The sequence below is a fragment of the Delphinapterus leucas genome, chromosome 7 (genome assembly GCF_059928025.1).
Source record: "Delphinapterus leucas isolate spDelLeu-1000000601 "Yukka" chromosome 7, BTC_Dleu_Yukka2, whole genome shotgun sequence".
Taxonomy (NCBI): Eukaryota; Metazoa; Chordata; class Mammalia; order Artiodactyla; family Monodontidae; genus Delphinapterus; species Delphinapterus leucas.
The window spans coordinates 85,011,194-85,038,550 of NC_143135.1; the positions used below are offsets into that span (position 1 = coordinate 85,011,194).

At 35.1% G+C, this 27,357-nt stretch overlaps 1 protein-coding gene across 5 annotated transcripts in view; it reads left to right on the plus strand.

Annotated features, from left to right (window-relative positions):
• The window catches only part of CUL5 (cullin 5), a 96,844-nt gene that overhangs the window by 53,546 nt on the left and 15,941 nt on the right, over positions 1 to 27,357 (plus strand). For 4 of the 5 annotated variants that reach the window (XM_089915510.1, XM_022561611.3, XM_089915512.1 and 1 more), the window contains 6 exons: positions 7,271 to 7,385; positions 8,566 to 8,603; positions 12,138 to 12,231; positions 13,621 to 13,751; positions 14,008 to 14,115; positions 17,001 to 17,065. In XM_089915510.1, coding sequence (XP_089771636.1) covers positions 7,271 to 7,385; positions 8,566 to 8,603; positions 12,138 to 12,231; positions 13,621 to 13,751; positions 14,008 to 14,115; positions 17,001 to 17,065 — 551 coding nt within the window. The remainder of the gene's footprint in view (positions 1 to 7,270; positions 7,386 to 8,565; positions 8,604 to 12,137; positions 12,232 to 13,620; positions 13,752 to 14,007; positions 14,116 to 17,000; positions 17,066 to 27,357) is intronic. The other variant, XM_022561613.3, reaches the window with a different exon arrangement.

Below are 27,357 nucleotides of genomic sequence, written 5' to 3' on the forward strand. Positions count from 1 at the left end.
GAAATGCAAATCAAAATTACACTGATGTACCACCTCACACCTATCAGAATGGCTATCATCAAAAAGTTCACAAATAACAACTGTTGGAGAGGATGTGGAGAAAAGGGTACTCATGTACACTGTTGTTGGGAATGCAAGTTAGTGCAGCCACTATGGAGAACAGTATGGAGGTTCCTTAAAAAACTGCAAATAGAGTTACTATATTATCCAGCAATCCCACTCCTGGTTATGTATCCGGAAAAGATGAAAACTCTTAATTCGAAAGGTTACATGCACCCCAGTGTTCATAGCAGTGCTATTTGTAATAGCCAAGACATGGAAGCCACCCAGGTGCCCATCAACAGATGATTGGATTAAGATGTGGGGTGTATGTGTACACACACACACAAACACACACACAATGGAATATTAGCCATAAAAAAGAATGAAATATTGCCATTTGCAGCAACATGGATGGACCTAGAGATCATTATGCTTAATGAAATAAATCAGACAGAGAAAGACATGCACAGTATGGCATCACATGTGGAATCTAAATGATACAAATATGCAAAACAGAAACAGAGTCACAGATATAGAAAGCAAACTTGTGGTTACCAAAGGGGCAAGGGAAGAGGGGAGAGATAAATTAGGGGTATGGGATTAACAGATACAAACTACTGTATATAAAATAGATAAGCGGGCTTCCCTGGCGGCGCAGTGGTTGAGAGTCCACCTGCCGATGCAGGGGATGTGGGTTCGTGCCCCGGTCCGGGAAGATCCCACGTGCTGTGGAGCGGCTGGGCCTGTGAGCCATGGCCGCTGAGCCTGCACGTCCAGAGCCTGTGCTCCGCAACGGGAGAGGCCACAACTGTGAGAGGCCCGTGTACCGCAAAAAAAAAAAAAAAAAAAAAGCAGCAAGGATATACTGTATAGTGCAGGAAATTTTATCTATTACCTTATAATAACTATAATGGAGTATAGTCTGCAAAAATACTGAATCACTATGCTGTATACCTAACTAACTGTTCACCTATCTGAAAGTAGTACAATATTTTAAATCAACTATGAATTGATTTCAATAAAAATACATAAATTTAAAAAAATAGTGTGATATTGACCCATGAATAGATAGTGGACTAGTGGAATGGAATAGAAAGTGCAGAATTATATATGACAAAGGTTGCATGTCAAATCAGTGGCGGTAAAGATGGACTTTTTAAAAAATGGTGATGGGATGACTCAGCAGATACTTGGAAAAAGATCTTTAGATCTGTATTTTACACCATTCAGAAAAATAAACCCCAAATAGATCAGGGATCTACGTGTTAAAAATGGAATCATACAAGTACTAGAAGAATTCCTCTTTAACTTTGGCGTAGAGAGAGGGTTTTTTTTTATGACTCAGAGTTCAGAGTCAGTAAAAGAAAAGACTGACAAATGTGACTATACACTAAAAAATTTGCAATCTTAAAAGTTCTCATAAGAAAATAAAATTTTTAACTATGTAGTTATGTATGTATGTTAACTGGACTTAATTGTGGTGACTTAATTCACAGTGTATACAATTATCTATTATGTTGCACACCTTAAACTAATGTTATATGGCAATTATACCTCAATAAAAATAAATTAAAATAATTTAAAAAATTAAAAAGTATGTAATTGCAAAAAGCACAATCAGCAAAGTTAAAAATCAGCTCACAACCTAGGAAAAAGTATTTGAAATATATGTCACAGACAAAAGCCCAATATCCCTACTATATAAAGTTCTACTATATAAAGAACTTTTAAAAATTGGGGAACAAAAAATGATAAATATCTGGTAGAAAAACGTTGGAAAAAAGATGCAGCTATATACTTAATACTGGCCATCATACATGAAAAATGTTCAGAGTTTTAGAGAAGAATTCTCTAAAAATGTGGAGGGAAATTGACGATCACTATTAGGTACGATCACACTAATAGTTGTTGCAGACAAGCTCCACTAATGGATACTAAAATCAGTGGCCAAAGGTTTGAGGTAGAATTGACAGTTTCAGAGTATCTTCCTCAAGATATTTGGTAAGGGAAAAATAGTTACTACGATGGAGAAACCCAAAAAACACTTATCTTAATCAAGTGATCAAGGTTAACATAACCAGTAATAGGACATATTGATATTATGTACCCCTTCATATGATACACTAAAAAGAGTGCAAAATCATTTCTGTTGTATTCTTGTCAAAAATTAGTACTCTTATTCTAATGAGAAAATTGTAGACAATCCCTATTTTTGGGGCAGTGTACAAAATAACTGGCTACTATTCTTTAAAAGTGTCAAGATCCTACCTAAGGAGGCAAAAGACCTGTATGCAGAAAACTGTAGGATACTGATGAAAGAAACCAAAATGACACAAACAGATGGCGAGATACACCAAGTTCTTGGATTGGAAGAATTAATATTGTGAAAATGACTATACTACCCAAAGCAATCTACAGATTCAGTGCAATCCCTATCAAATTACCAATGGCATTTTTCACAGAACTAGAACAAAAAATTTTACAATTTGTGTGGAAACACAAAAGACCCTGAATAGCCAAAGCAGTCTTGAGAAAGAAAAACGGAGCTGGAGGAATCAGGCTCCCTGACCTCAGACTATACTACAAAGCTACAGTGATCAAGACAGTATGTTACTGGCCCAAAAACAGAAATATAGATCCATGGAGCAGGATATAAAGCCCAGATATAAACCCACGTACCTATGGTCACCTAATCTATGACAAAGGAGGCAAAAATATATAATACAATGGAGAAAAGACAGCCTCTTCAATAAGTGGTGCTGGGAAAACTGGACATGTAAAGGAATGAAATTAGAACATTCCCTAACACCACACACAAAAATAAACTCAAAATTGATTAAAGACCTAAATGTAAAGCCAGACACTATCAAACTCTTAAAGGAAAACATAGGCAGAACACTCTGACATAAATTGAAGTGAGATCTTTTTTGACCCACCTCCTAGAGTAATGGAAACAAAAACAAAAATAAACAAATGGGACCTAATTAGAAGCTTTTGCACAACAAAGGAAACCATAAACAAGACAAAGAGACAACCCTCAGAATGGGAGAAAATATTTGCAAACAAAGCAGCTTACAAAGGATTAATCTCCAAAATATACAAGCAGCTCATGAAGCTCAATATAGAAAAAAACGACCTAATCAAAAAATGGGTGGAAGACCTAAATAGAAATTTCTCCAAAAAACATACAGATGGCATGTGGAAAGATGCTCAACATCATGAATTAGTAGAGAAATGCAAATCAAAGCTACAATGAGGTATCACCTCATACGGGTCAGAATGGCCATCATCAAAAAATCTACAAACAAATGCTGGAGAGCGTGTGGAGAAAAGGGACCCCTCATGCACTGTTGGTAGGAATGTAAATTGATACAGCCATGTAAATGGAAAACAGTATGGAGTTTCCTTAAAAAACTAAAAATAAAACTAACATATGACCCAGCAATCCCGCTACTGGGTATATACCCAGGGAAAACCATAATTCAAAAAGACACATGCACCGCTATGTTCTCAGCAGCACTATTTACAATAGCCAGGACATGGAAGCAAACCTAAATGTCCATCAACAGAGGAACGGGTAAAGAAGATATGGTACGTGTATACAATGGAATATTACTCAGCTGTAAAAAGGAATGAAATTGGGTCATTTGTAGAGATGTGAATGGACCTAGAGACTGTCATACAGAGTGAAGTCAGAAAAACAAATATCGTATATTAACGTACGTATGTGGAATCGAGAAAAATGGTGTAGATGAAATCTGTTTGCAAAGCAGAAATAGAGGCACAGAGGTAGAGAACGAATGTATGGATACCAAGAGGGAAAGAGGAGGATGGGAGGAACTGGGAGATTGGGTTTGACATATACCCTATTGATACTGTGTATAAAATAAATAACTAATGAGAACATATTGTATAGCACAGGGAACTCTACTTAATGCACTGTGGTGACCTAAATGGGAAGGAAATCCAAAAAAAAGAGGGAGTATATGTATATGTATAGCTGGTTCATTTTGCTGTATAGTAGAAACTAACAGAACATTGTAAAGCAACTATATGCCAATAAAAATTAAATGTGTCCAGATCATAGCACACACACACGGACCAAGAAATTGTCACAGATTGGAGGAGACTAGTAAAACTAACAACAAAATGTAATCTGGGTTTGTAGATAGCATCCTGGAATAGGAAAGACTTGTGAATTTCTAATAAGGTCTGTAGTTAATTAATATTGTACTAATATTATTTTCCTGGTTTTGATAGTTGTGCTGTAGTTATGTAAAAAGTTACCATTATGGGAAATAGGGTGATGGATGTATAGGTACTCTCTGCTATTTTTACAACTTATATGTAAGGCTAAAATCAAAATAAAATGTAAAAAAATAAAGAATATTGTGAAGAATGCCTTTATTATTTGGGAAGCATTAATGGAGATGATCATGTGGCATTTTCCTCCGTTGAACTAATTCAGGAAATCACATTAACAGAGTTCCTAACATAATAGCATTCTTTCATTTTAGGATAGAACAGAAAGTCCCCCTGCCTTTTTTTTTGGCCACACTGTGCAGCATGTGGGATCCTAGTTCCCCAACCAGGGATTGAACCTGTGCCCCCTGCAATGGAAGTGTGGAGTCTTAACAACTGGACCTCCAGGGAAGTCCCAAAGTCCCATTTTTAATGGATAAAAATTTATACCCCAAAGGGATTTTGACATATACTATATAGCCAATAAAAGTTACTCTCAAGATATTTCTGTTTTTTATACATAAAATGTTTAAATGTTTGGTTTAGCATGTAATAACAATATTTTTAGGATCCTTTTATAGATTTATCCTAATTCAACTTTCATTTGGATTTGCTTGTTGTCAGTACAGCAGATTCTAATAGAGATGAATCGAAGAAAAGTGAGTTATGCTGTTTGGATAGGCTAATATATTGATATTTTGAACTGAAATCTCTAGGCCAGAGATTTTCAATGAAGATAGTATCTACCTCCAGAGAGTGTTATTGAAATTTGTGGAGGCTTTTTTTTTTTTTTGGTTGTCACAATGATTGATTTTTAGTGAATGGAGTCCAGGAATGCTACATGTCTCACAGTGCTCAGACTGTCCCACATAAATAAGAATTAGCCCATATCCCAAAAATAATATTCAGTGCTCCCGTAGCCACTCATGTAAATGAAAATCTTGTTTACACTTAGATATCTGAGTCTAGAATTTAATTTCATTTTACTTTTAAACCAGAGCATTTTTGCATGATATTAGTAATACACTTCATTTTCTAGGTATGTTGTTGTGTAAATTGAGCAATGAAAATATATTTTTTGTTTGGAATCTTAAATTTTTTTCACTGTTGGAAATTTATATCATCTGTAGTGATACTGCTCATGGTATCTGTGTCACCAATGAACCTGTGTTAAATTGAAGTCAGGACCATGAATGCTGCCAGTTTGTCCCTCCAGTTTGTGACCTGAGAGGAGTCTTGTTCCACCGGTGTTAATTAGCCTAGCTGTAATTGGCCTAGCTTGGGTTGAGTGCCCAAACTTGGATCAAATGCTTTGTGTGTGTGTCTTTGTACACATGTGCAAGCATGCTTGAGTTGTCAATGTGTTTGTAGTAGGTATGATATAGTAATACTTGACTCATCCAGAAGATAACCCTTTTAGCAACTTTAGCTACTTGCAGTTCAGTGGAGAACTTAAACAGTAAGTTAGGCCAAGAGTTCTGAGCAGGGCATTGCATTAGGTGTCTGACAGGCCCAGTCTTCAACTTTTGCTTATAGGAGAACAACTTAGCCCCACCCAGATCCAGCTTAGCCCCAACACAATTCTAATGAGCTTGATTATCACTGGATGGGCCTCTAGCAAATGAGCACCGTATATTAGTAAAACCAGGTAAGAGGCTTCAGAGCTGTGCTGTTTGAAGAGGCATTGACAGAAAAGTGACACGTAACAGTAAGAAAAGAATGAGAAAAAATATTTTTAAAAATTACTTAAAAATTTTTTTCTGTGGCTATTAGTATTTTAGGTGATAGTCCTGTATAGCTTGGTTTTACCTGAAGGCAGTCATTTATTGTGCACCTAAACTATGTCAGGCCTTGTGCTAGTGGGGATAAGAAGGTAGAACGGGTTCCTATCTTCAAAGTAACACTAGAATAAAATGGATTGTTTATACAGTGGAATAATGGAATAGAGAGTGAAATGGTGATGGCAGGTCTTCATTTCTTCTCATTGACCAGAGCTCTGATAGGGAAGCAGTGTATTACACTGGTTAGGGACATACATGTTGGAAGATGAGGATTTGAATTCCATTGTCATTTTACCAGCTGTGTGCCCTTTGTCAATTTCTTCAACCTTTGTAATCCTTGTTTTCCTAACTGTAAAGTGGGGTAATACCCACTTGTGTTTAATGAACTACTATATCAAAACATTAAGTGCTGTGCCTGGCATGGTAGTTTTTACTGTTTAGGGCTGTGGTTTACAGACGTTGCTTACTGATTCTCAGACAGATAGACACTATTTTGCTACCTGTGCAAAATATTGATAAAAAATGGAATTAGCAACAAGGTCACAAGTCATAAGTTGTTAACATTAAAGTAAGTAAAGTACTTGTTAACCTTCAGTATTTAAGTATATTAAGGGTGGTATTTAAAAAGTCAGGGTGAGTCTGACTCCATTGTCTATGTAGAGAGTTACTTGTATAACTAGTTGAGAAGTGAAGCAAGAAACACTGGTTATAAAGGTTTAAAAAAATCTTTAAAAAAAAAGAAGTTAATTTTGAGAATAGCCTACCACACATGGAATAAATGAATTCTTGAATACATAACCATATCCTTGTATGGTTAGAGACCTGATAATGATAAAGTAGAATCTTAAGGTGGAGTAATCTAGGATGATTTTTAATTCAACTCCTCTATTTTATAGCTAAGGCAAAAGCAAATTATAACTTATAGGGAATTACATAACTAACAAAAATCAGAACTGTTCCTATTGTTTTTATTAAACTTCAGTGAAGTAGCATTGTGCAAATTGAATATCACTAGAAAAAGACTCTAGTACATCAGTTAGCCTACGTATCCCACCTTTCTCATCTTCACAGAGCTGTGCATTCATTCATTCAACAAATACTGAGTGCCTGCTGTGTTTTATGGCAGGCATCATCTTTGAAGAGTTTTGCTATAAAGGAAGGTAAAACATCAAGCACATTGATAGTTAAAGTGTTTCACCTTGCAGACCTCTGGGGAGATTGCTATGGATTTAGAAGGCAAAATACAGGAGTTGATGACATATGGCAAAAAGTTTTTTTCTTCACGGAAGCTAGCAAAAGGAGACAGAAAGGGAATACAAGGTGAGAGAGATGGTTTATCACTATCCTTTCCATTCAAGACGTATTTTTCAAATAACAAGTATATACTCAGGGTTGACTCTGTATGTAGAACTTTGGTAAATGATGGGGAGAAAAATACAAAAGAGGAATAAAATGGTCCCTGCCCTCAAGAAACTGACCCTCTTGTTAAGACTCTTTGGAGATAAGGAGAGAACTCTATCAAGCAACCTCCCTTTCTTCTTTTTGCCTACATAAAATAGTTTTCTAAAGGATTTTCAATACACAGGGATCTATACCATGATTCTTCTCTTTATTTTTATTTATTTATTTATTTATTTTTTGCGGTACGCGGGCCTCTCACTGTTGTGGCCTCTCCCGTTGTGGAGCACAGGCTCCGGACGCACAGGCTCAGCGGCCATGGCTCACGGGCCCAGCCACTCCGCGGCATGTGGGATCTTCCCAGACCTGGGCACGAACCCGTGTCCCCTGCATCGGCAGGCGGACTCTCAACCACTGTGCCAACAGGGAAGCCCTTCTCTTTATTTTTTAAAAAAATATTTGTTATGAAACTTTTCAAATATTTTCAGAAGTAGAGAAAATAGTATAATGAACCCCACCCTCCAAACCTAACCAGCAACAATGATCATCATTTTGTCATACTTGCTTGGTTGATCCTTTTTTTCTTTTCTTTCCTTTTTCCCCTTTCCTCCTCTCCTCTCCTTTCATTTCCTTCCCTTCCCTTTCCTTCTTTTCTTTATTTTTTTTTAATTAAAAAAAAATTTTTTTTTTTTGGCCGGGCTGTGCAGCTTGCAGGATCTTAGTTCCCTGATTAGGGATTGAACCTGGGCCCTGGCAGTGAAAATGTCAAGTCCTAACCACTGGACTGCCAGGGAATTCCATCTTTTCTTTCTTTCTTCCTTTCCTCTAGCATTTAAAGACGTTATGATGTACATTTTTACTCTAAACACTTCTATATTATAACATTACTTTTATTGCCTGTATATATTTCATCATATATATGTACTATAATATACCTAACTACTTCTCTAATGATGGGAATTTTCATTATTATTTGTTATTATTATGGTTTTTTTTAATAAATAGTACTTCCTGGAATGTATTTACATGTTTATATCTTATATCCTGATATATTTTTAAAATCTTTATGTATACATCTTTCTTACATGTGGCATTCTATTAGAATGGAGTTTCCTGGAAATGAGATTGCTGAAGCAAAGGGTATGCACCTTTTACAGATTGCTATATAAGACCAAACTGATTTTCAGAAATGTTGTAATTCTGATTCCCATTAACAATATACCTGTTTATCTTTGCTGATCTGGGTTTTTTCAGTCTATTAATTTTGCCAATTTCCCAGTATCGTAGATTTTAAAATATTTTTAAATGTGCATTTAAAAATTACTAGGGGACTTCCCTGGCAGTCCAGTGGTTAAGACTCTGCGCTTCCAATGCACGGGGTGCGGGTTCGATCGCTGGTTGGGGAACTAAGATCCCACATGCTGCATGGTGCAGCCCAAAAAAAAAAAAAAATGCTAATGAGGCTGGGTATCTTTATTTTTTAGGATTGACATTAATTGTTTAATTCAAGGGAATATCCATCTGCTAGTTCCTATCATTAAGAACATTGGATTTTTTACTACTTTATTCTTATTATGGACCATTTGTATTTCTTCTTTTGTGAGTTGAGGCTACTCTTTCATTATTTTACTTCTTTATTCAAAAAACCATAGTATCTTGATTTCCTATCTCTGATTTTCAAGGCCCTTCATAATTTGGCCATAACTTATTTTTCTAACTTAATACTGTCCAGTAAGAGTCATTCTACCCAATAAGAAATATTTTCTTATTCATATACCTCATTCTATTCGTTTTTTTCTTGGATTCATTCTCTTTAAGTAATGTTTTACATTTCTTTTCTGCCTATTCAAATCCTTCAGAATTCTTAAAGCCCATCTTGCGAGTCTCCCCAAATACTCTAGCCTTCATCCATTTCCTGTTATTTGAATTCCCACTGTACCAATTGTTTCTACAACTTGATTTAGTAGCAAATTATAGGCTACTTTGTTGTGTTATTTATCAAGCACCAAATGTGTTGAGTCCATGAATATGTAGCTGGCTGGAACACAGTCTCTGTCCTTGTGAAGTTTATTTATAGTGTAGTAATAATGTGTTTATTTCCATCTCTTTGCTTTATTGGTGAAATTGAACTTTTCATATACCTCTGTTATGTATGAAGTATGCACACATTTTAGATACACTATAGTTACATATCCCAAACTGGATTGTAAGAGCATTGAGTGTATAAACCATGTTTTATCTTCTCTATTCCTTACAACACTTAACTCATTTCTGAGCACATAGCCATTACTAAATATATACTTGCTCTCTTAATGTAGTATCAAAAGTTGTAGGCTTGGAGTCACATACCTGGCCTCATATTACAGCTCAAGACCTTATGAACTAATTGTGTAACATTTGTAAGTTACTTAGCCTCTGTAAGCTTGTTTCCTCATATGTTAAATATCTGCTTCATAAGGTTTTCATGAGTTAAATGACATATGGGTTAATCAGATAATGTATGTAAAGCATTTACAGAGTAGGTGCTCATTAAAAGATGTTTGTTATTATAATAACTTGTTTAACCTTTCAAGCTAGAAAGTGTTTCAGTAACCTTTATATTCCTAACTCCTTTCATCTAAGCAGTTACCAAATTCTGCTCAGTTTACTTCAGCTATCTTGTCAATTTAGCCTCTCGTTTATGTTATGTTATGTTATGTTATTTTTTTGGTCGCACCACGTGGCTTGCAGGATCTTGGTTCTCTGACCAGGGATTGAACCGAGACCCATGGCAGTGAGAGCCCGAGTCCTAACCACTGGACACCTAGCCTCCCTAGTCTCTCCTTTAAATCCTCATTGTAACCCACAATAAGAAATACATTTTTTATTGTGACTTAGTATATGCTTTGTTTATTTGCTCATATCTGAAACAATGTTATGAAATAATATTCGTTGTTTTTATATGTGATGCACTCTGATTTTTTTTTTTCTGTTCTATATTTAAAAAAAAACAAGCTGTTTCACAACAGTTTGAAACACATGACACATGATTTTTGGAGTCTGCAAAATTTGGACTACTCCTGAACTAGATTATGTTCAAGTGTAAATTTTCAGTGAAACAGAAAACAGAGATTATTTTAGAAAACAGAAAATAGAGCTTATTTTAGAAAACAGAGCTTAATCTGATTGCACTTTGTTTCTTCTTCATTAGTTGTATATAGTTAGATTTACCTATTCTCTGTCAAAGGTGGGCGTGTTCCATTGTGCATATTCCAGGGCTGGTATAGAATGAGATTACTCAGTAATTGGGGCAGAGCTTCCCACCTTGGCAGAAATTTCTCAACCATTTCATATGTATGTTGTTCTTCTTAGGACAGAAATTGACATACATGGACTTTAAAGTCATTAGTGTAATTCTCATAGAGGGAGGAATCTGAAAAAATTCCTTTTATTATGGAAATTTTTTTAACATTTTAAAAAGTGGAAACAGTGATATAATGAATCTCCATTACATAAATTTAACTTCAGTAATATAACAACATTATGTCAATTCCAAGAGGAATTTTTAGCAAAGAACTTTTAAGGCACACACAATTCCCTTCCTTAATACAGACAGATGATCTGTTTTTCAGAAGAGAGGTATCAGTCTTAGTGTACCTTGTGTTAGTAATCACAACCTGTTCATTTTGATACCTGCAAGAAGAGTAAATATATGACACGAAGGAGCAGTGATGGAGTGGAGCCAGCTAGAACATTAGACCCTGACCATCTTACTTGCAATCTTTCAACAGCCATGTTTGCCAGTCTCCCCACCACCACTCAGTACCACCTACCTTGCTGACATTAGACTGACCTTTTAAAAATGACTTGGTGGGGGAATAGAAGCTTGTTACATTTATCTTCTGTTTAAAACCTTCCCTACCTATAGAGTAAAATCCCAAACCATAGATTTTCATTCATAATCTGGCTCCAGTCTACCTTTCTCTCCCACTCTCTTCATATTCAGCTTTTTTTTCTTAGAATACCCAATCCATTTTAAGATTTGTACTTTTCAATATCCAATTTAGATTTCATCTTGTGGATGAGACCTTTTTAACTACCCAGAAAAAAATAGTAGTTCCTTTGTTTGTTTCTGTTTGTGTGTGTGTGTGTTTTGCCACTTAACTGAGTTGTATTTATTAAAGTTTGCTTCCCTCCCCACCCTCAATAAGACAGTGATTTTCTCCAAAGCAGAGGTTATAGCTTATTCTTTGTATCCTAACACTTCTTTGGTGCTCACAGCAATGAAACCTACTATGTGTTGAATGGATGTTCATACTTCTAGCATTTTAGAATCTAATTCCAACACAGGTTCTCTCCAGATGAGAGTTCATTAAAGTTTAGTTTTTCAGTTTGTTTTGTAGATTAAAAAGTTTTTTTCCTCCCCTTGTTGGGGACTTTCATTAAAATTTCTAAAGAGAACCTAAGTTCTATAGCCTTTTCCTTAGGGGGAAGTATGCTTTGGTAAACTAAAATAGAGTATCCATCTTCAACAATCCTCTAGTAAAGGTAAGTAAAATCTACTTTCAGTATTCTTAGTTTTTTGTTGTTGTTGAACATTGTGGTTTTGTGGGACTATGAAGCAAAATGGAGTGGAATAGATCTGTGCCTTATTGTTGCTTATAATAGCCTTGACCAATTTTTGATGTATTTCAGCTCATGGAATGCTGTGTAAATGCCCTGGTGACATCCTTTAAAGAGACTATCTTAGCAGAGTGCCAAGGCATGATCAAGAGAAATGAAACTGAAAGTAGGTAAAACATCACATAAAGTTCTCATACTCTTTTAAGAGGATATCTTTGAAGCACATCACTTTTAGTAAATTGCTGTTAGATCATTCTTTTATACATAGGTATTTTTGTTATGGCAAACTGCGTAAAGAAAATGATAAAAATATTTAGCATAGTTAGAAACACTGTAAAGAAAATCTTCTTTATAAATTTATATTTTAAGCATTTCTCCCCCTTAGGTATCAGTATGTTTGTGTGCGCTCACATGCGAATTTCAATTTGTTCCCAAAAGTAGGACGCTACTTTTAAAGGCTAATTTAAATGGTAAACGTATGGTATAGGATAGAACTAGGTATTTTGACTTTTGTGTGGAACCTTGTGGCAAATATTTTTAAAAAGTAATAAAACACTCTATGTTGGTAATCTTCATCCCTCTCCCCCAAAATATCTTATAATTTAAGATTTCTGAAGTGTATTTTTTATTACTTAAATGTTATTTTTTTATTACTTAAATATGATAAAGTTCTGTTTTGGGAGGTAACAAGTACATTAATACCAAAAAGCATACAGTAAAAATTACCCATATACTTACTACTCAGAGACAACCACTTTTAACATTTTGATGTATTACTCTCTAGATTTCATTGCATAAAATTGCAAGGTCCTATTTAATCTCTAGTTGTCTTTCAAGTACGTTTTTCAGTTCACTTAAGTCTTACATTCTTCAGAAGTATTTTGGAGTAAAAGCAAGTTTCTCATTTGGCATAAATGAAATATTTGAAGTTCTGTATGCCAAACTAAGTAGAGTTATGTCTGATCCAAGGTGGACTCACTTCAGAAGGATTTATTTAGTGGTAACCATTCTGTGAGGTAAGATTATTGTGAAGGTCAATTAAATGGGATAATAGGAGAAAGCGCTTTTTGCAAACTGAAAAATTCTTTATGAATACAGTTTTATATTACCTTGTTACTCTGAACAATCTGAGGACAGTATTTTACCCCTTAGTGATGTGACTGTGTATTGAACATTGCATCTACTTTATGAAATGTAACTAATTTTCTGTGTAAACTTTTGTATTTCTTAGAATAAATATATTCCATTGCATTGAAGGTCAAATGACTCACCTTTTAAGAGGAGTTGGGTTTTGCAGTGTGTGATCACTTTAATTAGAGTTTCTTTTAAAAATAATTTTTGTCAGACTGATATGGTAGATCAGGAAGTTATAGTACTTAACAATAACAAGTCCTAAACTAATTGCACCCACAGAATACTATTAAAGCTATCAACTTCCAGCTAATATTTCCCCACACTCTTATTATCATAGGCATTCTAGATCCATGATACAAATCAAAGAGAAAGTCTGTTCTGATGGATGAAATGATTACATGGGTGTGTTCTATCGTTTCAGAATTACATTTGATGTTTTCATTAATGGACAAAGTTCCTAATGGGATAGAGCCAATGTTGAAAGACTTGGAGGAACATATCATCAGTGCAGGCCTGGCAGATATGGTAGCAGCTGCTGAAACTATTACTACTGTAAGTTCTCCTCAATGACAATGATAGACATATATCAAAGTTATTTTGTAAATGCAGGATAAGGTATTTAAAATCGGGTATTTTAAATTGATGGCAAAACAGTAACGCTGGAACACCTTTCTTAATAAGAAAAAAATATTTCAGAAAAGTTACCAAATTTTAAAGCTATAGTGTGTTATGAAAATTATGTTTATATTTTCTCATTTTTTGTATTTTTGTTTTAAACTCAACTTAATATACAACACTTTATTTTTAGGACTCTGAGAAATATGTTGAGCAGTTACTTACACTGTTTAATAGATTTAGTAGACTTGTCAAAGAAGCTTTTCAAGATGATCCACGATTTCTTACTGCAAGAGACAAGGTATATATTCCTGTATGTTAACACTTGTCATAATTTAATAAGAAACTTGCATCATGATGCTATTAAATTACAAACTAAAAAACCTAGCAACTCTGATTTTTCATCAGTGGAGGGCAACCATATTATATTTGGTTTCTTATATGCTTTTGTAAGCACTGGGTATGCTTGTGAACCAGAATTTAGCTAGAAAGTTGCTTTCTTAATTTTTCAAGAATGTCTTCCTGTTTTTGAATATTATTGATTATTGAATTCTTATTTATCCTTCCTTTAAGACTCAGCTCAAAGTATACTTCTCCTGGAATTTCCTTGATACTCTGCCTCCCCCCACATCCTATCCCAAGCAGAATTGATTTCTCTGTCCTGTTTCCTTTCATAGGGCTCTTGTGAGAGTTGTATCACATTTATTCTTGCTTTCCATACCTTCTTTCCCATCATTATAGTCTAGGATAATGATAATGAAACAGTATTATCCTTAGAGTCATTATCTTTTTATTTTTATTATTTTAAAATAAATTTATTTATTTTATTATATTATTTATTTAATTTTGGCTGCGTTGGGTCTTCATTGCTGCACGTGGGCTTTCTCTAGTTGCGGTGAGCAGGGGCTACTCTTCGTTGTGGTGCACCGGCTTCTCCTTGAGATGGCTTCTCTTGTTGCGGAGCATGGGCTCTAGGCGTGTGGGCTTCAGTAGTTGTGGCGCGAGGGCTCAGTAGTTGTGGCGCGAGGGCTCAGTAGTTGTGGCTCACGGGCTATAGAGCACAGGCTCAGTAGTTGTGGTGCACGGGCTTAGTTGCTCCGCGGCATGTGCGATCTTCCCAGAGCAGGGCTCGAACCCGTGTTCCCTGCATTGGCAGGTGGATTCTTAACCACTGCACCACCAGGGAAGCCCCGTATCTTTTTAAACATCATAAACCTATCACTAGAATTACCATTAGTTTTTCCCCCTCTTCAACTACCTTTCCTTACTTCCCAAGTGAAATTATTTTCTAGACTCTAAAAACACAATCAACTTTCTCCAGTAGCATTTTTTAAAAATTACTGTCTACCTTTAGATAAATATTTGGGTAGAAAGAAAGGTAGATAGGTAGGTACCTAGGTAGATAAAGTAGGAAATGGGTTAAGGGAGTATGGAGGTAATGAGATCATTTGAAATATTAAATTGAGTGGCCTGCAAAGGGCTTTATATGAGGTGACATTCAAATCAAGATTGAAGTTGATTAAGGAATATGTCATGTGGCTCTCTGAGGGAATAATACTCTAGCCTGAGGGGAGAGCAAATGCAAAGGCTCTAAGGCAGGATTATACCTGTCATGTTCCAGAACCAGAGAAGAAAGAGATCATTGTGGCCAGAGTGGATTGAGTGAGGGGGAGAATAGTAGGAAATCAGAGATAACAGGAGGCCAGATCATGTAAGACTGAGCCATGGTAAGGAGTTTCATTTGTACTCTGAGTAGGATAGAAAGTCATAGAAATATCTTGAACCAAATGACAGGATCTGACTTACATTTTTATCAGGATCACCTGCCTGCTGCAAAAAGAATAGACTGAAGGGGGCCAGAGAGGAGGCAAGGAAATGGGTTAAGAATCGATTTAAGTAATTCAGTTAAGTAATGATGGAAGCTCTGATAGTAGGTGAAGGTAGTCAAAAGTGGTTGGATTTTGATTATATTGTAAAAATAGGCTATACAGGACTTGCTAATGGAATCAGATGGGGAATGTGATAGAAAGATATCAGTCAAGGATGACACTCAGATTTTTGTTCTAATCAATTAGAAGTATATGCTTGCTGAGATGAGGGAAGATGAAGACTTTGTGAGAAGCAGGTTTTGGGGAGATGGTTGAAGAGAGATTAGGAACTCAGTTCTGGACAAGTTAACTTTGAAATGCTTATTAAACATCCATATGGCAACATCAAATCTGGAGCTTAAGGGAGGGGACGGGCCTGCAAAAATAAATCTGGGAGCTTCAGCATATAGATGGTTTTTAAAGCACTGACAGTGGCTATGATCTCCAAAGTAAGAGTGAAGATAGCAAAGAGAAGAGATCTAAGGACTGGTCTGGGGCATTTTAAAGTTAGTTATCATAACGATAAGGAACCAGCCATCTTTCCTGAGGAGAGAGGCGAATGAGTGGAATGACCAGGAGAGTGCTGTGCTAGAAAACAAGTGGAAAAAGCACTTTCCAGGAGGAGGGCAGGATCTGCTGTTTTAAAATGCTGCTGATAGGTCAGATAAGATGGGGATTAACCATTGTCTTCAGCAACATGGAGGTTGACAAGAATGATTAGTTGGAGTAGTAGTGTGAAAGCCTGTTTAGAACAGTTTCAGATAAGAATGGTAGTAGAGAAATTAGCAACAGTGAGTTAGATAATTCTTCTAGGAGTTTAGCTTAGAGAGAGAGAAATATGGGGCAGTAGCTGAAGGTGGACAAAGCCAAGAGAGAGTTTTTAAGATTTAAAGAATAATATGTATGCATATTGAGGCTGTAGAAATAATGGAGGGGGGAAAAATTGATGATACAGGAGAAAAAGGAGGGAATTCTGATTACTTTGGTTTTCTCAGTGAATTAGGAAGCCACATCATCAGCTGAGAGTATGCATGGGAGAGGAGATACTGGAGGTTTGAAGAGAAAGGAGGTGGTATGAAAATGTTTTCTAGGAGAATGTGTGGACAAGAGAAAATGTTATGGTTGTCAGGCAGCATTAATACCTCACTTGAGAATAATGATAATCATAACATGAGAAAGAGCATGTTGAAATCATTGACTTGGCCAGATACATCATTAAAAATAAAAACTAATTTGTATTTTATGTATTTTTAGAATTATAATTATCTATTTTAAGTATTAAAAATAATGTTCGTATCTTATTTTATATTATTTGTAGGCATATAAAGCAGTTGTTAATGATGCTACCATATTTAAACTTGAATTACCTTTGAAGCAGAAAGGGTAAGTCTTTTAAATCATATGTTTAAAATTCTTACATTAAAATTCTTAAATTTTTTTGGAGTGTATTATATGTTATTGGATATGCAAAGTGCCCTGTTTCCCTAATTCTATCAGGTTTGTTTTTCATTTTTTTAACTTTTATGATTTTTGCCACCTTTGATCATTAAAAATTCTGTCTTGATTTTAAATTTTATATTATCTCCTCTATGACCAAAGAATGTTGACCTTATTTTTTTAAGTAAAAAACGTTTTGTTCTTAATCTTCTTGAATCTCTTCTTGATTTTCCCTCCTCGTTTTTCACCAAAGTTATTTTATAACCTACAAAAGCATAGAATATGACTCTATTCACCATAATGATTTTAAGGGAAATCAATTTTAATGTAAATTTTTATATGTTTTTTTTTAGTTGATCTCTCATTGGTGAGATCTCAATCTCAAGTAAGATAGATTTATTTGTGCTACTATTACAGAAAATCTGAAAATGGAAAGTTAATAAAATATTAATTAATCTGAGCTAGTTATAGTATCTTCAGAGTTGTACTAAGTAGTGCTAAAGGTTAATTGGAAAAACTTCTTTCTTAATCTTAAATAAATTTTATACACAATGCTAAAATATTCAAAAATAGCATTTCTCAAGAAGGAAAAGTAATTGTTCAGGGCTTTGTTGTTTTTTTTTTAAAATCATTTTCATTTTGTATTTTTTTGAACCGTGTAAGTTATTTGAGTGCCATCACAGTGGAAGACACCTACCTGGGTCATACAGTTTTATTGGCATTGTTTAGAAGGGCATTTATTGTGTTCTCTTTATAAATATGAAACATATAACACTACATCTTGGAGATCTCTTCATGTGAATACATAAAGGTCTTACTTATTCTCCACTACTCCCAGCATTTTTTAATGAAAATATTCAAACTGAAGAGTAAAGTCACTCTGTTGCTTTATTTATATGTATATGTATCTTTATGTGTATATTTATATATATATGTATATTTATTTATATGTATCTCCCTATACATCCATCAGTCAACTTTTAAATGCATTTCAAAAGAAGTTGCAAGCATCAGTAAACTTTGCTCCCTAAACACTTTAGCATGCAGTCATTAATTGAATTTTGTGTTTGTTTTGAGATAAAATTTACCTACAGTCATATCCATAAATCAAATCTTAGGTGTATAATTTTGTCAGATTTGACAAATGCCTACATCCCTATTAAGATACACAATATCTTCATCATCCTTGAGAATTACCTTATGTCCATTCCCAATCAGTCCCACCTCCTTCCAGAAGGCAACTATTGTTCTGATTATTTCAACATAGGTTAGTTTTGCCTGATCTAGGACTACATATAAATGGAATTCATACAATATGTACGTTTTGTGTACAGCTTTTTTCAACTCAGCATAGTGTTTTTAAGATTTATCCATGTTTTTTGTATCACAGTGGTTTGCTTTCCAAAGTGGTTGTACTGTTTTACACTCCCACCAGCAAAGTATAAGAATACCACTTAATCCGTGTTCTCGCCAGTGTTTAGTGTTGTCATTTTAATTTTAGTCATTCTGGATGTATGTAGTATTATCTCAGTATAGTTTTGATTCCCATTTCCCTCATGTCTATTGATATTGAACACTTTTTTGGTATTTTTGGTACTCTTATTTTCTGTTTTTTTTCTATTGGGTTGTTCCTTTTTATTAGTGAGCTGTGAGTTCTTATATATTCTGTATGTAGGTCCTTTGTAAGATATATATGCTTTTCTTTTGTGGATTTTGCTTTCTGTGTTTTGTCTAGGAAACCTTTGTCTACCTCTGACACTAGGACAAGAAGATAACCTTCTGTTTTCTTCTAGAAGCTTTATAAGTTTTAGCTTTCATATTTACATTTAAGAGCCACCTTAAATTGATATTTGCATATAGTGTAAGTTAGGGATTAACTTTCATTTTTTTCTTTTCTGTATGGATAGCAAGTGGTTTCATCACCATTTGTTGGAAATACTTCCCATTCCCTACTGGGTTGCTTTAGTGTCTTATGTGAAAAATCAAGTGACTTAAAAATATGTTTTTCTGGACTTTCTATTCTATTCCATTGAATTAAATGGGTATCCTTTGGCCATTACAAACAGCCATGATTAATATAGTTCTGCAGTAAGTCTTTAAGTCAGCTGGTATAACTTTGTTCTTTTTTTTCCTTGAGTGCTTTTGATATTCTGGTATTTTGCTAGTATATAAAAATATGGTTGATTTTTGTATATAGATCTTACCTCCTGTTACCTTATTAAAGTTATTAGTTCTAGTAGTTCTTTTTTAGATTTCTTGAGATTTTCTATGTAAAAAATCATGTAATCTTTGAATAAGGCAGCTTTATTTCTTCCTTTCTCATCTTTATACCAGTTATTTCTTTTTCTGGATTGATGCACACTGGCTGGGATCATAAGTACAGTATTGAACAGAAGTAGTGAGAGTGGGCATCCTTGCCTTTTTTGGCAAGCTTAGGGGAAAAGCCTTAATATTTTGTCATTAAGTACATTAAGTTAGGTGAGGGTTTTTCATAGATGCCTTTAATTGGGTTTTTTTTATTCCTAATTTGCTGAAAGTTTGATAATGAATGGGTGTTGACTTATTAAATGCTTTTTCTGTGTTAAAATGACCAGAAGGTTTTTCTTCCTTATTCTTTTGATGTGGTGAAATACATTGATTTGGGGGAGGGGTGTGGGGAGATAGAAGAGAGATTTATTTAAAGGAATTGGCTTATGTAATTGTGGGGGCTGGCAAATCCAAAGTTCGTAGGGCAGGCTAGCAGGCTGGAAATTCTTGGGCAGGAATTATTAGACATCTTTGGGCAGAATTTCTTCTCAGAAAGAAACCTGAGGGAAACCTCAGTTTTGCTTTTTAATTTTTATTTTATATTGGAGTATAGTTGATTTACAATGTTGTGTTAGTTTCAGGTGTACAGCAAAGTGATTAAGTTATACATATACATATATCCATTCTTTTTCAGACTTTTTTCCCATTTAGGTTATTACAGAATATTGAGTAGAGTTCCCTGTGCTATAGAGTGGGTCCTGTTGATTATTTATATATATGTGTGTATATATATATATATATATATATATATATGCACACTATGTATATATATATGGTAGTGTGTATATGTTATTCCTAAACACCTGATTTATACCCCCCCCCACATTTCCCCTTTCATAACGATAAGTTTGTTTTTGAAGTCGGTGAGTCTCTTTGTTTTATAAATAAGTTTAATTTTTTTTAGATTTCACAAATAAGTGATATCATATAATATTTGTCTGACTTCACTTAATATGATAATTTCTAGGTCCATCCATGTTACTGCAAATGGCATTATTTCATTCTTTTTTATGGTTGAGTAATATTCCATTGTATATATGTACCACATCTTCCTTATCCATTCCTCTTTTGATGGACATTTAGGTTTCTTCCATGTCCTGGCTATTGTAAATAGTGCTGCAATGAACATTGGGGTGCATGTGTCTTTTCAAATTATGGTTTTCTCTGGACATATGCCCAAGAGTGGGATTGCTGGGTCATGTGGTAGCTCTATTTTTAGTTTTTCAAGGAACCTCCATACTGTTCTCCATAGTGGTTGTATCAATTTACATTCCCACCAACAGTGCAAGAGGGTTCCCTTTTCTCCACACCCTCTCCAGTATTTATTGTTTGTAGACTTTTTGATGATGGCCATTCTGACTGGTGACATTGTATTTTTGATTTGCATTTCTCTAATAATTAGCGATGTTGAGCATTTTTTCATGTGTTTTTTGGCCATCTGTATGTCTTTTTTGGAGAAATGTCTGTTTAGATCTTCTGCCCATTTTTTGATTGGGTTGTTTGTTTTTTTTGATATTGAGCTTCATGAGCTGTTTGTATATTTTAGAGATTAATCCCTTGTCAAGTCACTTCATTTGCAAATATTTTCTCCCATTCTGTGGATTGTCTTTTCATTTTGTTTATGGTTTCCTTTGCTATGTAAAAGTTTTAAAGTTTAATTAGGTCCCATTTGTTTATTTTTGTTTTTATTTTCATTACTCTAGAAGGTAGATCCAAAAAAGATATTGCTGCAATTTATGTCAAACAGTGTTCTGCCTGTGTTTTCCTCTAAGAGTTTTATAGTGTCCAGTCTTACATTTAGGTCTTTAATCCATTTGGAGTTTATTTTTGTGTATGGTGTTAGAGAGTGTTCTAATTTCATTTTTTTACATGTAGCTGTCCAGTTTTCCCAGCACCATTTATTGAAGAGACTGTCTTTCCTCCATTGTATATTCTTGCCTCCTTTGTCATAGATTAATTGACCATAGGTGCATGGGTTTATTTCTGGGCTTTATCCTGCTCCATGGATCTATATTTCTGTTTTCGTGCCAGTACCAGACTGTTTTGATGACTGTAGCTTTGTAATATAGTCTGAAGTCAGGGAGCCTGATTCCTTCAGTTCCATTTTTCTTCTTCAGGATACATTGATTTTTTTTAAGAAAACATTTAACCAAGGTTGACTTCTTGGGATAAATTCTACTTGGTTGTGCTGTATTATTCTTTTTATATATTCCTGGATTTAATTTGCCAGTGTTTTGTTAAATATTTTTTGTCTATATTTGTGGATTTACCGTTTTCTTTCTGGCCTTTGTGCCTTGTACAATTTTCATTTTTTTGATATTTGTGCTTTTCTGGTTTCAGGATTATGCTGGCCTCAAAAAGTATTGAGAGTTATTCCCTCCTTTTGTATGTTTTAAAAGAATTAGTTTAATTGACATTACTTCTTCCTTAAATGTTTGGTAGAATTCATTAGTAAAACCATTTGAGTCGGGAGTTTTCTCTGTGGGCAGGTACTGATCACAAGTTCGATTTCTTTAATAGATACAGGCTTTTCAAAATTTTAAATTTAATCTAGTTGTAGTTTTGGTGAAGTGGTGCTTTACAAGGAATCTTTTCTTCTCAGTTGTCGAAATAACGTACATATAGTTGTAAGTTTATTATCCTTTTCTCTTTGGAAATACATTAAAACTTTTTTTTCTGGAACCATTTGAGAGTAAGTTGCTCATTATTCCAAGTACACTAGTGTATATTTTCTAAAAATATAATCACAATACAACTATCAAAGTCAGAAAATTGTCTTTGATGCATAATAACCATCTACTCCTCAGATCCCTTTAAATTTATTGACCATGTTGTATTTTTTATAGCAGAAGGATCCATCGCAGAATCATGTGTTGCATTTAGTTCTTATATTCCTTTTTCTTTGGTGTGGAACTGTCTCTCTTTTGACTGTCATTATCTTGACATTTTGAAGATTACAGTCCAATTATTTTGTAGGATGTCCCTTAGTGTGAGTTAATCTGATGTTTTTTATGATTAGATTCAGGTTTGCATCTTTGGCAGAAGTGAAAGTTTATTATTCTCATTGAATCTTTTTTTTGGCCACGCCACATGGCTTGCTGGATCCTAGTTCTCTGACCAGGGATTGAACCTGGGCCCTCAGCAGTGAAAGCATGGAGTCATAACCCCTGGACCACCAGGGACTTCCGTCATTGCATCTTATCTGAGGGAGGGTGCATGATTTTGATTTATCCCAGTACTGATTTAGTTTAGTTTGATTACCTAATTAAGTTGGTGTATGCCCAACTTATCCACTCATTCTTTTTCTTTTTGTAATTAAGTATTTTTTGACAGGTACTTTAAAACTGTAAAGATCCCATCATTGCTCATTAAATTTTCAATTCGTACATTGATTTATCATCTCAGTATGAACTCATAGTTTACTATTTTTATTCAATGGGTTATAATTTACTTTTTTTTTTGGTGGGGGTGGTGGGTTGCTGTGCTGCATGGATTACAGGATCTCAGTTCCCTGACCAGGGATTGAACCCAGGCCACAGCAGTGAAAGCACCAAATCCTAACCACTAGACCACCAGGGAGCTCCCATAATTTACTTTTATTCTTTGTTTTGATTTTTAGATTATCCTAGATTTCACTAATGGGAGCTGGTTTCTGGGTCCTTTTAAAGTAAATTCTTCTTTCTTTTTGGGATGTGAAGATTTCCGGATTCATTTTGTACTTTCCCTTGCCTTAGCCTCAGGGTTAGCCATTTTTTCACAGAGCTCTAGTTGCTTTTAGTGGACGTTGGTATTTAGTGGACAAAATCTGTTGCTAGGTGTATTCATTGCTATTGTGGTGTCACTGCTCCTAGAGCCTCTCAGTGGACAAGCTAAAGGTACACATATGCATTTACAACTACAATACCTGGCCTTGTTTCTTTGTGGATGCATTCCTCACCCTGCTGAGGCTCTGACTCCCCAGACTGGGCCACCCCATACATGAATGCCTTCCTCATCCAACTGGAGCCTTAATGCCTCCCGTTGTACCTTCTCCTTGCATGGACACCCTCCTTACCTATTTGATCTCTTCTCTCATACGCCATACATGGCTGCTCCTTCATGTCAACACACCCCTTAACTGTTTGGTCTTTGATGCCTGGATGCTAGGCCTTTCTAGTGGCTCTGACACCTCATGCAAAGTTGCAGCCCTGCAAGGATGGCTCTTTTACTCTGCTTGGGCTTTCATGTCCTTGGTTAAGTTTATTTCTAGGTATGTTTTTCTTTTGGATGTTATTATAAATGAAATTGTTTATATAATTTCCTTTTGGATTGTTCATTGCTGGCGTATGAAAACACAACTGATTCTTGTGTGTTGATCTTGTACCCTGCAACTTTGCTAATAAATTTAGTCATTGGCTCTAGTAGCTTTTCTGTGGATTCTTTAATACTTTATATATAGAAGGTCATGACATCTGTGAATAGAGATGCTTTTACTTCTTTCTTTCCAATTTGGATGCCTTTATTTTTCTTGCCTAATTGCTCTAACTAGAACTTCTAGCTCTAGGTAGAACTTCTAGCACAGTGATGAACAGCAGTGGTGAATGTTGACATCCTTGTCTTATTCCTGATTAGTATGTTAGCTGTAGTTTTTTTCATAACTTTGTTATTCTTAATAGCAGCATGGTGTTATGTCTGGTACATATAGCATAGTTTATTTAATTGATCCTTTATTTCTACACTAAGTATTTTCTGATACTTTGCTATTACTAATAATAGTGCTCCAGTGAATAATATTGTACATTTGCCATTTTATATGTTTCTACAGTCTAAATTCCCAGAAGTGGGGATTACTTTCTCTTTATTTTTTTTATTCTAAGGTGACCAGGTCCTGTCTTTAGCTCCAGATTAAGTAGAAAATTTCTGTGGAATAAAATGAGTATTATTAGATGATTCAGGCAGCAGAACATGAGTGTTGTGGCTATTGGAGGTGGTAGAGGTAATGTTCTAGAAGAATAAAGCTGCTAGTATCATCCAGGTTATTTGGGAGAGTCACTCCTGAGGAGGAATATAGTAGTTCATGGTGAGCCAGTGCTTCCACTGAGAACAATCAGGGAAATCAGGTAAATTCCAGGAACTAGGCATTTTAATATTATCAAAGAGCTACAGAAGCAACTAGAACAAAATAATGAAAGTTATAGAAATGAGAGAGAACCTTCAGAAGTTAGCTGATGCTTTGTAGCTGTGTTTCCCTGAAAAAAAGTAACTGAGAATCTAGGTTTCACTCAGGCTGAGCAGTACTGCTGGGGGACAGTAGAGCTTTTGGTGGTCACACAGGACTGGAATGACAAAACTCAACTAGGCTCTCAAGTGAAAGCCCAGGAGGGACATTCCTTAGATTCAGTGGGTAACCAGAGGTAGACTGATTCTTACCAAAACTACAACCCATCCTTGAGCCAAAGTAGTTTGATTGGATTAAAGTGATCAGCCTCTGCCATAGCAGAACAAAGGTTGAACACACATTCTTTTTTTTTTTTTTTTTTTTTTTTGCGGTACGTGGGCCTCTCACTGTTGTGGCCTCTCCCGCTGCGGAGCACAGGCTCAGTGGCCATGGCTCACGGGCCCAGCCGCTCCGCGGCACGTGGGATCTTCCTGGACCGGGGCACGAACCCGTGTCCCCTGCGTCGGCAGGCGGATTCTCAACCACTGCGCCACCAGGGAAGCCCCTGAACACACATTCTTAATGGAAGATAAACTAGTCTGGTGCCTCTGTGATTCTTTTTTTTTTTTTTTAATTGAAGTACAGTTAATTTACAATGTTGTGTTAATTACAGGTATACAGCAAAGTGATTAAGTTATACATTTATATTTTTTTCAGATTCTTTTTTCCTGTAGGTTATTACAAAATATTGAGTATAGTTCCCTGTGCTATGCAGTAGATCCTTGTTGGTTATCTGTTTTATATATAATAATGTGTATATGTTAATCCTAAACTCCTAATTTATCCCTCTCCCCCTTCATGATTCTTTTATATGCAGTGCGTAGTATTCAGTACATTACTAGTCCTGTGATGGCAGAGAAATTTATGGTCAACTAAGAGAAAAATAATTTCAGAAGCAGACTCTCAGGTGATCCCACTATTGGAGTTAGTAGATAAGGACTTTAAAATAATTAAGATTAATAACTTAACCACAGTGATATATCACTCACGCCCACTAGGATGGCTAAAATTAAAAAGACATTAACAAGTGTTGGTGAAGATGTGGAGAGAGATTGGGATCATTATAGTTGGTACACAGCTACTGTGGTAACACTTTTGTAGTTCCTCAAGAAGTTTAACATAAAGTTAACATGTGACCCATCAGCTCCACTCCTGGGTATATACCCAAAAGAAATGAAAACATATATCTACTCAAAAACTTGTACATAAATGTTCATAGCAGCATTATTCTTAATAGCCAAAAAATGGAAACAACCCAAATGTCCATTATCTGATGATGAATAAGCAAAATGCGGTATATCTATGCGATGGAATTTTATTTAGTCATAAAAGGAAAGAAATTCTGATACATGCTACAGCTTGAATGAAACCTTGAGATGTGAAATAAGCCAGACACAAAAGGACAAATTTTTTATGATTACACTTATATGAAGTATCTAGGATAGGCAAATTTATTGATACAGAAAAGTAGAATAGACGTTACCAGGAACTGGGGATAGGAGGGAATGGAAGGTTATTGTTTAATGAGTACAGGGTTTCTGTTTAGGATAATGAATAAGTTCTGGACATAGATAGTGATGATATTTGCAGAACATTGTGAATGTACTTAAGGCCACTGAATTGTACACTTAAAATGGCTAATATGCTAAATCTTTTGACCATGATAAAAGGATAATTTTTTTGAAGGAATGAATGGATATGTGCTATGATCTGGATGATTAATAAAAACATTATGCTAAGTAAGAGATACCAGTCACAAAAGGTCACATATTGTATGCTTCCATTTATATGAGATGTCCAGAATAAGGAAATCCATAGAGACAGAAAGTCGATTAGTTATAACTAGGGACTGGGAGGGAGGGATAGCTGGAAAATGAGATTTGACTACTAATGAGTATGGGGTTTGTTTTTGGGGTAATGAAAATGTTTAAAATTTTCTTTTGATGATAGTTGTACAACCTTGTGAATATACTTTAAAGAAACATTGAATTACACACTTCAGATGGATAAATTGTATGGTATGTGAATTATATCTCAGTAATCTTAAATAGATCATGAATAATAATGAGTAAGTAATACATATTAATAGACAAATAGGTGGAAATTGTTACCTGAGAAAAGGTAAAATATCTATAGCGATATGTAATTGGAATCATAGAGAAAGGAAAAGGAGGCATGAGCTATTGACCAAAATTTTTCCAAATTGCCAAAAGATGCCAACTTCTGTATTCAAGCAACTCTTTGAATCTCAAGCGTGATAACTACAAATTAAACCATTCCTAGGTACATCATAGTAAAACAGCTAAAAACTGGAAAAAAACAAAACACAAAAAGCCAGAGATCGGGGGAATGACACAATACCAAAGAAACAACAATAAAAGACTGAAAACTGTCTTCTCAACCTGTTGAATTGGAGGAAGGGAGATAGACCACTGCAGTTATTACAGCAGTTCATATAGAAGCTAGGTATTGGCAATGTGAATAGATTGGAGGAGATGGATAGATTCTTATGAAGTAAGTTAGTGGTCTTTAGACTTGCTATATCTACCTCGAGGGATACAGAAAGAATTCCCAAGAGTATGCCAGTGTAGATACTTTTAAGGAAATCACTTTCTAAATCCTCAATTTCCACATCTACTTTTTTCTGAAATTGAACCCTCTGGTGGAAGTATTGCAGTTTCTCCTTTCACTTCTCCTTTCCAGAATTACTCTTCCCTATTTTGTAAAGAAAGGC